General features: G+C 38.8%; 1 protein-coding gene across 1 annotated transcript in view; it reads right to left on the bottom strand.

The window, feature by feature from the left end:
* The window catches only part of TTC3 (tetratricopeptide repeat domain 3), a 132,483-nt gene that overhangs the window by 30,824 nt on the left and 88,905 nt on the right, over positions 1-12,754 (bottom strand). Inside the window, exons 32-34 of the mRNA XM_080826135.1 lie at positions 8,858-9,923; positions 7,587-7,652; positions 7,291-7,440 (exon numbers count right to left, since the gene is read on the bottom strand). Of these exons, the coding sequence (XP_080682261.1) occupies positions 7,291-7,440; positions 7,587-7,652; positions 8,858-9,923 (1,282 nt within the window). The remainder of the gene's footprint in view (positions 1-7,290; positions 7,441-7,586; positions 7,653-8,857; positions 9,924-12,754) is intronic.

Below are 12,754 nucleotides of genomic sequence, written 5' to 3' on the forward strand. Positions count from 1 at the left end.
AGGGCATGCCCACCTTCCAAGCGCGTCCTTTAAACGTCTTTCCTCACTTCATGTCTCTCAGCATTCAGAGCACCTGACTACACTAATGGATTCCGAAGAATCCCCTCAGCTTGCCTAGAAGTGTTCACACTTCACTCTTCAGCTCAGTGACTCTCTAATATAACGTAATCTGCATAAATTTGGCAAGTCCGATAGTTTCTGTTCGCTTTTTAGAATAAACATGTGGTGTTTCTGGCTGGTCACAGGGGCATTTGAGTTGAGATAACCACCAGAATTTCAGGCAGTGTGACAAACACAAGTGAAAACCTGTATTTTGAAGCAGAAGTAGTTACCCTTCCCCAGGTGGTTAGGTAAAACACCATGTTGAGACCCAGCCTTCCTTGTTAGCTTTCTTATGCAGGTGCTGCTTTCTGAAACTTCTTCTGAACCTATACATTCTCTCAAAGTTTTACGTCATTTTTCAAAATGTCATCCATTCGATATTGGCAGGGGTATAGGTGGGGCACATTCTTGTAAATATACGTCATTTATAAGTAAAACATTCTCTATATTAACATTTCTAATAATATGGGAATCGGGGACTAGAGCAATGTTTATAAGAAACAAGTTTAAATTTTAATATTTTCCAGCTTGAAATTCTACTAATATCAACAACTGCTGAGAATGTGACCAGGTTACTGAGGATATAGGTTCAGATACAGAAATTGGGGGATTCCTCCCTCAAAGAGGATGGTGTACCTGAGGCCAACCTACACGGACTCTGTGCGAAGTGATGGTCTTCCAGCCAAAGACAACACCGACTTAGAGAAAGGACATTTCTCCCCCTTAAGCCTTAGACGCCAAGGTCTGTGATGTTCCTGGGTGACAGATTTGCTAACAGTCCAGGTCCTTCAAGACTTCCAAGTCCTACCGCAGGGGTAAGGTTGATTTCATTGGCTTTGAGATGCACAGGCAGCAGAGGTTCGATGACATTTCAGTGACATTCCTTCTGGCATGGGGACAGTTTTACTCACATTTTCCTTGCTGCTACACTGTGAATCACTGAATCATTACTGTCACTGGGGTGACTACCATGTCTACTCTACTTACAAAATCCTATCTTGCACCTGGTTCACTTCTACTACCACGACAATGTCCATACGCAAGCCCTGCTGCTGGTAACCCAGCCGACCTTGCTTCGCACCTATGCTGAGCTTCCAATGAGCCAATGAGTTCACCTCAGATTTAGCCCCTTGGCCAGGAGATAATGTGTAACCACAAGGTTATATTGGGGCATAAGAACCTACCTGGCAACAAGTACCAAAAGGAGTTCAGTACTAAAAGGCACAAAATATTACTTACACACACACACACACACACACACACACACACACACACAGCTCAGCCACAGAAGATGCTGTATGAGTTCATCTGCTGTCTGAACTAACCGCCCTTTAGCGACACAGCTACCTCACGATGCTAGCAGGTTAGCTGTCAGAGACTGTCCCTGACTACATGAAAGACAAGGATCTAAATCCTTTTCTTTGAAACACTAAAAGGAAAGAAAAAACAGACTATACACAACTGCATCTTCTATATGCACAGCTTACTGACATAAACGGTTTCCAATGGCTTTTTTCCTCAGTGAGAAAATACCTGGTTTCCATACCTCTTTTTCTTAAACCTCAACTTTGTTCCAAAATAAACTGAAGTACCCTTGACTGTGTATGTGTATGTGTGTTATATATATATAAGATATAGTTTAAATAAATAAATATGTATATATACAGTTTAAATATAGTTTAAAAAGACAAAATAGGGGCACCTGGGTGGCCCAGTTTGTTAAGCATCTGCCTTTGGTTCAGGTCATGATCCCAGGGTCCTGGGATTGAGTCCTGCGTCAGGCTCCCTGCTCCGAGGGGAGTCATCCCCGATGCTGGTGATCTCTCTCAAATAAATAAATAAAATCTTTAAAAAAAAATAAAAGACAAAATAGAAAGATTGTTAAGTTGGTAAAGAAAGCAGAATAAAAAGATGGGGTGCCTAGATGGGGTGCCTGGGTGGCTCAGTGAGTTAAAGCCTCTGCCTTCGGCTCAGGTCATGGTCCCGGGGTCCTGGGATCGAGCCCCGCATCGGACTCTTGCTCAGCGGGGAGCCTGCTTCCCCCCCTCTCTCTATGCCTCTCTCTCTGCCTACTTGTGATCTCTGTCTGTCAAATAAATGAATAAAAATCTTAAAAAAAAATCTAGAAAACAGAATAAAAAGATAAAAATGATAATATAAACCTAGAAGTGAGAACAATATAAAAATGAATGGCATGGGGAACCTGGGTGGTTCAGTCGATTAGACGGCTGACTCTTGGTTTCAGCTCAGGTCATTATCTTGGGTTGTGGGATCAGCCCTGTGTCAGGCTCCATGCAAAGTGCGGAGTCTGCTGAAGATTCTCTTTCCCTCCTCTCAACCCTACCGCCACTTGCGTGTGTGCATTCTCCCTATCTTTAAAATAAATAAATAAATAAAAATTGTAAAAAAAAAAAAAAAATGAGTGGCATAACGCCCTAACCATTCTTTAGAAATAGCTTAAAACTTTTCTGGCAGATAAAGTCAAAGGAAATACAGTGAGCTATAGCTACAAAATAAAAACAAATCTGTTGCACTGAGAAGCCCAGGTAGTGAAAGCAGAGAGAAAGGACTTCTTAGGGTCTCATAAAGAGGATGCTGCATAAAAGTCCCAGAAGACCAGCACAGAGCTTGGCTTATTTTTTTTTAATTCTTTATTTAAATTCAATTTAGTTAACATATATTGTACTATCAGTTTCAGAGATAGAATTTAGTGATTCATCAGTTGCAAACAACACTCAGTGCTCATTCTATCATGCGCCCTCCTATTAAGGCATTGACCCATCACCCAGTTACCCCATCTGCCCACAGACCACCCCTCCAGCAACCCTCAGTTTGTCCTCTATAGTTAAGAATCTCTTATGGTTTGTCCCCCTCTCTGATTTCATTATTTTATTTCCTTCCCTTCTCCTATGTTCATGTGTTTGGTTTTTTAAGTTCCACATGTGAGTGAGGTCATATGGTATCTTTCTCTAACTTATTTCACTTAGCATAATACCAAGCTCCATCCACATTGTTGCATATAGCAAGATTTCATTCTTTTTAATGGCTGAGGAATATTCCATTATAAACATATAAACATATATACATACATACACACACACACACACACACACACATATATATCCCCCATCTTCTTTATCCATTCATCTGTCAATGGACATCTGGGCTCTTTCCATAGTTTGGCTATTGTGGACACTGCTGCTATAAACACTGGAGTGCATGTGCCCCTTCGAATCACTACATTTGTATCCTTTGGATAAATACCTAGTGGTGCAATTGCTGGGTCACAGGATAGCCCCGTTTTTAACTTTTTGAAGAACCTCCATACTGTTTTCCAGAGTGGCTTCACCAGACTGCATTCCCACCAACAGTGTAAGAGGGTTCCCCATTCTCTGAATCCTTGCCAGCATCTGTTGTTTCCTGAGTTGTTAATTTTAGCCATTCTGATCGTGTGAGGTGGTATCTCATTGTGGTTTTGATTTGTATTTCCCTGATGCCGAGTGATATTGAGCATTTTTCATGTGTCTGTTGGCCATTTGTATGGGGGCATCCAATAAATTTTGTCAAATGAAATACTGGATATCCTCAACAACATACTAGCAAAAAATCAAACAATTTTCACAGAACGTGCAGGCCTGCTGTTCTCTGATGCAAGCAGACACAGAATATGGTGACCCCACATATGTGAGCAAGCGCAGCCAAGAACAACAGAGCCCCAGCTGACTAGCCAAGCCCAACTGGGATAACCTAACCCACAGACTCATACCCTTGATGTTTACTGTTCTATGTCACTGAGGTTTTGTAGGTGGTTGCTACTCACATTATTATATGGCAACAATTCACTGATGCATCTATCCTGCTCACAAAGTGCTAAGAAATGTTTTTCAACTACTTGTGGAACTGACATTCTCTTAAGGGAAGACAAAAGCAAGGGATCTAGAGCCTGACACTCACTAACTATTCTGCCACTTAGTACTGGCATGACTTCAAACAAGATGCATTAGCTGATCCTGCCTCCATTTCCTTAACAGTAAAGTAGAGACAATATTAATGTACTATACTATAGCACTAGTATACTATGATTGTTTGAGATGAAATCAAATAATTCATGTAAAAAATTTACAATTGAGTATGACACATAATGAGCTCCATAAACGTTAGATTAAAAAAAAGCTGAACCTGGCAAAGATGGTGACTGAACAGGAGAACCCCATCACTACACAGATGTGGGCTGAGAAATTTTTGGCAAGCAGGACCCAAGATTCTGTTTTAATATAAAAATAGGACAAAGTTCCAAAATTCTTCTAAATTATAGAATTTAGAATTTAATTCTTCATAAATTATCCTAGCCAAAATTATTTTGACTGTGTTTCTAGAGCCGAAGTGAACTTAAATACTTATCTTAGCTATAAGAAAATCTCATTAAAGCACCTTGAGAACGCACATCCTAGGGGAGATGAGGAATGATTGCTTAATGGGTACAGGGTTTCTTTTTGGTGCTATGAAATGGTTCTGGAACAAGACAGTGGTAATGGTCATACGACGTTGTGAGTCTACTGAAAACCACTGAGTTACAGACTTTATAATGGTTAAAATGGTGAATTTTATCTTAATAAACTAAAAGAACATATGCCCTCGAGCCAATACTGCAATCAGTTACAACCTGTCAGTTATAAGTTAAAGGTACATTAAAAACAACAGGAAACTCTGGCTTTAGACAGGTATTCTCCTCTGAGAGAATAGACAACTGGCTTAAACATCTATGAACGCCTTTCCTAGCTCATAATAACAAAACCCCTTTAGCTATTTAAAACAGTTAGCTTACATTTTTATTGGTGCTAAGCACTCTTCAACTGCTTTGTAAACAGTTTTTCTCAGTAGGGGCCTGAGTGGTTGTTAAGTGGGACAATTCTTCCTTCTACTATACTAGTATCTCTGGACAACCCCACCCTTTTCCAACCACCCCTGTGAGTCTCACAAACCTATGAAGTAGAGGCTGTATTACTAATGAGAAAACTGAGGGTCAAAGAGATTGAGTATACTAAGATCACAAAGGTATTAGATGGTAGTGCTGGAGTTCAACCTAGGCAGCCTGACTGAGGCCTGGACTTGCCTATCTCTTCTCTACAGTGTGAAGGAATGCTGCATCTAATACACTCAGTATGTAGTATCAAGCAATTTTCAAGTAAAAGTATTATCTGATAACCTCAGTGACTAGAGAATCAAAGGCCAGGGAAAGATCAATAAAAGCCAAAAATTTCTTTTTATGTTTATAAGATTCCTCCACAAGCTAATTATGAACATAATCATGATTAATAAAGAAATGGCCACAGCGCCATCTCATCTGCTCCTATGTGGACAACCACCTAAAAACTCAGATGAGCAACTTATCCTGATATCATAATTTACATGGGAAGTCTAATAACTTAACAGGCCTGAAATTTGGGGACCAAATAATGGCTCTTTTTAAAAACAGACTGACTATGCTTAAGAACCACCACCTGAAAGCAGACCCAGAGCCTCAGTGAAGGTAAAGAAAATGCATCAGAAGCCCAGTCCCAGTCAGAGCTGTGACTCCTTAGCAGCCCTCCTCCCTGGGCACCTGATTAACTGTGAATTTCTTGGTCAAGTGTAGAAAGTGTATGAAGATGCCTTGATAAACTACACAAATACAGGACCCAGTCAGACCAGCAGTTTATAAAGCTAGACAAATCTCTGCCAGAGGGAAGGAAACCTCACTCATCAGACGCCCACCTTCAGCGGCAGTCTGAAAATCTGCTCTCCTCACTTCATTGGGTGGCCATAGGCATTCTTATACAAACTTAGTAAAACTGAATTTTACTGAGGCAATAGAAAGTTTATAAAAATATTGTATTTTTTAAGGCCCCCAGGTAGCTTATTAGTGTTCTACAGTCACCGTGCAGGATTTTATTTTTGCTTATTTTCTCTTCTCCCAATTAGGAAGATCTCATTCAACCAGGCAACTGATCAGAAAGTCTGGTTCCTTCTAATTCCTCCCATCCTTCAAATCTCCCCAGTCCCATCCCAAGTGAAAACAAGTTATACAGGAATGTTATAACTATTATAATAGGAATGTTATAACAGTTACCTTTACAAACTGACCCTTTTCTGTACTTAAATCTCAATAAATGAATTTTCTTATTAAGGTGCTACCTAAGCAAACTTTCTTCTATTTAATATGGTACCCCAGCTACTGACCAGACTTCTGGAACAAATTCTTCCTTTTTTGTTTTTAACTTAAGTGTAGTTGACACACATGTTGTATTCGTTTCAGGTGTACAAGATAGCGAATCAGTTCTATATGTTAGACACTGCTTACCACAGTAAATGTAAATCCTTCCTTTCTTAAATTAACTAACATCCCTTTGTTACATCTACACAAAAGACCTCAGTTTTAAAAAAGAACACACTATGATTCCCTTATATCTATAATTCCATTTCCCTACCAATTTAATCTGGCCTTGCCACTAATTAGTATTATTCCAACAGCCAGTTACATATAACTGTAATCCATCTTAGCTAATGGAACTCAAGACCAGTAGACTCAAATAATATGGTCTAAGTGGTTTCACAGATCTAATATGCTCCATGTGATATTCTCACAGTTCCTTAATTGTAAGGTGAAGACAGTAGTAGGAATAGCAGTAACAATGGCAGGCAATACTTACAGAGCCCCCTATTATGCACCAGGCAGTTTTAAGAACTGTACAAATATTAATCTAACCCCAAGAAATGGGAGCTATTATCACCCAAATTTTTCAAATAAGAAACGAAAGCACAAAGAAGTTAGATAACTTGCCCCGGATGAGACTAGTATGGAACCCGGCTTCATCCGAACCTAGTCGGTCTGACCCCAAGACTTCCACTATGAACCACTAATGCTATATTGCCTCTCAGTATAAGCAAGGATTAACTCAAAACTTAAGTCACCACAAAACCGGTTTAGTTAATGAAACAAACTGAACTATAAATAAATGAAAACCCAGATTCACAGCCCTTTTCTTAAATAGCAACACGTAAAGGTTCTGAAACACTGCAAAAACACCGCCACTTTAATATGTCATAGAGAAATTTAAATAGGCATCATTAACAAAAAATCCTCTGTTCAGCCAACAATGCTCTTGATCATGCCACATGCTACTACACAGAAGTTTCAGACAGGATTACCTTGTTTTCTTCTATGTTCCTTTTCAACTTTTCTTCCAGATCCCTGGTCTCTTCTGAGCCCTTGAGTTTTCTCTGCTCATAATTTTCACATGCCTCCTTAAGCTGCTCCTGTAAAACCTGGTACTCCTTCTCAATCTGTAAAATATCTCCCTAAAGGTAAATAATAAAATTATCTATTAAAAATAGTTTAAAATACCTATTTCTGATCTTGTTCTGAACAGTCTCTTAAACAGAGGAGAATAAAAGGCAGATGAAAATTTACAAGAGAAATGTCATGATAATTCATTTTTACTCACATGTTGTGCCTCAAAAGGATCATATGGCTCAGTATTGACTTCTTGATGTGTTCCATTCCAAGACACCTTTGGGGCAAAACAAACACTTAAATTTATCTCGATTGCGCTAGTAAAATAAATCCATCATGTAATGACATTTTAAGACATGCCCACAATTTTTTCAAGGGTTTTTTTTTTTTGGTGACAATTTTAATAATGTTGTACACTTTCTACAAATACTTGTAATAGGAAAGAGCTGTATGTAAAATTAGTAAAAACAAAAATGAATTTGGTTCATTACTCTTAAGTTCTTTTTTAAGATTTTATTTATTTGAAAGAGAGTCTGTTAGAGTAGGAGAGAGTGAGTAGAAACAAGAAAGCATGAGCAGTGGGAGGGGCACAGGTAGAGCAGGTAGAGCAGGCGGAGCAGAGAGCCCGACATGGGGCTCCATCCCAGGACCCTGGTATCATGACCTGAACCGAAGGCAGCTGCTTAACCAACTGAGCCACCCAGGCGCCCCTTAACATGTTCTTTCAAAGCTTTCTTAGAAAACAGAAAATGTAATGAGGTGGGGGATAATCCAACAAAAGGTTAATGAATTCATACCCTATAGAGTGAACTACAGGAGAATGTCAATTTAGTCTATGCTTGTCAGGAACTTTTATTTGCATCTCTCATTTCTCTCTACCTGTGTTTTGTTTTGTTTTGTTTTGTTTTGTTTTTAACTCCCCCATTCTCCTCTCCTGTTTTGGTAGGAGAAACTGGTCACACATATAGCCCAGACTCTGCTTTTTTGGGCTGCCTGTGCAAAAAGCACATTTCCCTTAGTTCTCCATGCAGTAGGTCTTGTGGGGCAAGCATCCCAAGATAGGAGGCTTCCTGGGTCCAGCACTACTATGACTGGATGGGTGAGCGGATGTTCAATGTTGGGCTTCAATGTTAGGAGATGTAAGCGCTATGGAAACAAACAACATCATCCTTATGGTGCCATTATTAATTATTAAAGTGATGTTTTGGCTCCATCTGCTGATCCCTCTATCTTATTTCTCAGCTGGTATAAAACTTGGTTAGGAAAGAAGTGTATTATTTACTAGACCCAAAAATTATTTCTGCATTACCCATCGTGCCCTACAAAGGGGTTCGTATTTTTAAAACATTTCCAGGCAAAAGATTTCATAACCATTATAAAGTCAATTGTTTAAAAGAATTTTAGTAAATATAATGGCAGTGAAAGATGAGAAGGAAAATTTAACTTCAGTATTAAGATAACTTTTTTCTATTTAAGTCTTACCTGTATGGCAACCACTTGCGTACGTGGAATATTTGTTACTTCATCGGTAGTGTCTGGATTTACTTCCCGCTTGTTGGCAGCATTTCCATAGTGACCATCATATCTGTTAGACTCACTAAAGGCTGTATCAGCACTATCTGTGCTACGCTGTGTCTTTACTGATACTTCCAAAGAGTTCTGAGGGATCTGTGTTTTAGGGGCAATCTGCTTACCACGGGCATTCTCAGCGTTCAGATGATGACCCTCAAAATATACAGCAGCGCTTTCATGTGGTCTGTCATTGGCTACAAAAGATGGCACCACTTGCACCGATCTTTGCAGCTGATACTCAGAAGAAATGTTGGCCAGGGGTGTGTAAATGTTAGTGTACTGGGGCAAACTCGGTAACACATTTATACATGTTGGTGGTGTCTGGGTAATGCCAAACCCCCGAAAGGGGAGATATGTACAGTATCCTGTGACCAAATGGGCTTGAGTCCAGTAGGCTGGTTTCACATCCTCAGAAGCTAGTTTGGGAGAATGAGAGGATACTCGCTTGTGACCTGCATCCTCGGACACTGGTTTGGGAGAATCAGAAGAGATCTCTTTGGCCTTCTCATCCTCAGAAACTGATCTAGAAGAATTATCAGACACTGGTTTCGGCTTCACAGCCTCACAGGTTGGTTTGGGAGAATTTGCAGCTATAGGTTTGGGCTTCACATCCTCAGAAGCTGCTGCTGAAGATAAATCAGACACTGGTTTAGATTTTATATCTGGTTTAAATTCCCTAGCAGATGGATTCAGTGGTAGTTTGACTCGTAAATACTCCCCTGTTTTTGAAATTTCTTCCACTTTTGTCTTAATGTTTTTCTTCTTTCTCTTTTTCTTGAGCCGCAATGCAACTTTCTTCAGTGCAATACAGTTGTCAATCACAACAAAACGAGGACATCCCAGGAGAAAAGACTTCAAGCCTCCAGCTTTTTCTAGTATCTGTCGAGTTTCTTCTGGGAAGAATTCATATTCTTCAGAGAACATTTTATTACTCATGTCCAATGGACCATGCTCCTCCAACAACTGAGAGAAATAACTTGGAAAAAGTTATGTTTACATGTTATAAGGAAGTACTTATACAGGTTCATTTGAAAAAAGTATTTTTCCCAAAATTCTCCCAAAGCAAAATACTATTTCAGTTCTGAATGATCTCAACAGCTCCCCAACAAACATATTACATTCATATTAAATCTGACAAAAGCTAACTGCAATCAATGATACTCTAAAAGCAAAATATTGTTTACCCCTTGGAAAATAATCCTTAAAGATTTTTTTGAAAACCAAAAAGATTAAAAAGTTACTTTATAAATTTCAATTATATAGTTACACAATCTATTTTAAAAGTAATGAAAAGCAAATTTATTATATAAGAATGTCAAATGAGATAAGATTCCATAAGATCCTATGGAATTTGCATATAGTAATATATGCAATATATATTTGCATATAGTAATTTGCATATAGTAATCTTAACATTTTTCTGTTTAAGAACAGACAATGATTTAGAGGTACTGAAATTAATTCTGTCTGATCAATAAACCAATAAGATTGGACACACTAATGGGGTGACCCCTTAATCTAGCTCCAGTTCTGGATTGGGACTCCCTTCAGTTCTGGGGCTACTTTTTTCCCCATTCTGGGGTCAGCCTCAAAGAGCCTTACTCTTCCGTTTGGATTTGGTCTTCAGTCTGTAACAGTGGCATTAACTAGCAAGAAAGACACATAACACACATCACCAAAAAGATTTGCTTTTTCAAGAGCAAAAATCTCCAAAGGGACTTTCTTAGGAAACTAATGCTAACCAGAAAGACAACTTATTTTTTTGGAAGGTAAAAACACCACTTCTTTGAAGCAAAAGAAACCACTTTATGTACAGATGCTGCTCGAGATAAAGGCATAGGACTATTTTTGCAAATGATTAACATCTACTCAAAGCAACTGATACTCTGACGGCTGAAGACCAAAGGCCACTACTTTTTGTCAGCAATGCTACTTCAAATACTCTTGTTTTTTTAAAGATTTTATTTATTTAATTGACAGAGATTACAAGTAGGCAGAGAGGCAGGCAGGGAGAGAGGAGGAAGCAGGCTCCCTACTAAGCAGAGAGCCCGATGTGGGGCTCGATCCCAGGACACTGAGACCATGACCTGAGCCAAAGGCAGAGGCTTTAACCCACTGAGCCACCCAGGTGCCCCTACTTAGTGTTTTTTGATGACTATTTTCCCCTTTGGATAATCTCTACAACTGAAACTACCCAATACACATACTGTTTTGCAAGGTAACAGATTAGATTTGTTTTCACTTTAAGATTCCCATCAAACTTTATTTTTTAAAAATGATTTTATTTATTTTAAAAAGCGAGAGTGCACGTGTGTGCAAGAGTGCAGGTGAGGGGAGGGGCAGAAGGAGAGGGAGAGAAATCTTCAAGCAGACTCCCCACCGACAAGAGGCTCAGTCCCAGGACTCTGAGATCATAGCCTGAGCTGAAATCAAGAGTCGGTTGCTTAACCAACTGAGCCACCCGGGGCCCCTCAAACTTCATTTTTTTAAAAAAAAATTTTTTTAAAGATTTTATTTATTTATTTGACAGACAGAGATCACAAGTAGGCAGAGAGGCAGGCAGAGAGATAGGAGGAAGCAGGCTCCCTGCTGAGCAGAAAGCCCGATGTGGGGCTCGATCCCAGGACCCTGAGATCATGACCTGAGCCAAAGGCAGAGGCTTTAACCCACTGAGCCACCCAGGCACCCCTCAAACTTCATTTTTAATGAGAAATCTCTAAAAGCAGAGGAGTCTGAAGGAGAATCCTCTTGTTGAGGGTTTTGGCTGAATGGTAGAACTTCGGCTCTACCATCTCTCTAAAGAGAGATACCTTTCCATTAGGTCACGAATGGTGTATGTGTATTTACTCTCTGCTCTCCATGAGGAATACTAAAGAGAATCATTGAAAAAACAAAGATTTTCCACCTGGATTAAAACACTTAAATACAAAATGGCATAACTAAAAAACAGAGACTACATGCAAGGAAACCACTCAAAGGAATTTGACAATGAGCTTTTCAATAGCTAGCAAGGTAAATGCCAATGCAGATCTGCTGAATATTATCAAGCAACTAATAAAAGTCATGTTCTTGAATAGTCAAGGATATGAAAAAATCCTCACTATGCATTTTGAGTGAAAAAGGTTATGACAAAGCTGAATTATAGTAAAATCACAGTTTATAAATTTTAAAACCTATGTTTTACAAAATACATTTTAAAAGCCTGAAAGAATATACACCAAAAATTAACTGTGGTTGTATCTGGGTAATAGAATTATTCATAATTTTTGTTTTTCCTTTATTTAAAAAAAATCCATGGTAATTTATATTATTATTTTTACAATCAGAAAAAAATGTTTTCAAAGAAATAGAGCCTCCATGTTTTTTCCACTGGCTAAGAAGCAATGAATTTTTCACACTGGAGTAGAACGAAATTTAATTTAAGACGGGTCCCTAGCCCAAAGGAAAACAGTATTATAACCATATTGTGAATAAAATTTTTATAGCAACTATTATTTGAAATGCAACACAAAATTAATTTAATTCTATTTATACATCTTACTAGCCTTGAAAAATCATCTCTGTAAGATAAACAGTAGGTCCAAAATAGCATAAATATGATTTCTTAATAATCCACCCATCAATGCACACTTAATAGTGGTACTGGTGTGGCTATTTAGCAGACAAGACAGAGGCCAAAGCTCTAAGGAAAGATGTTAGATAACAACTGAAATGATGGAGTTGACTCAGCTTCTGACAAGTTACACAAGATTCATCTCTCTCATCATGGCCTGTTCTCACTCAAAGTCTCAGACTCTGCACTTCAGG

Source organism: Martes martes (assembly GCF_963455335.1).
Source record: "Martes martes genome assembly, chromosome: 1".
NCBI lineage: Eukaryota > Metazoa > Chordata > Mammalia > Carnivora > Mustelidae > Martes > Martes martes.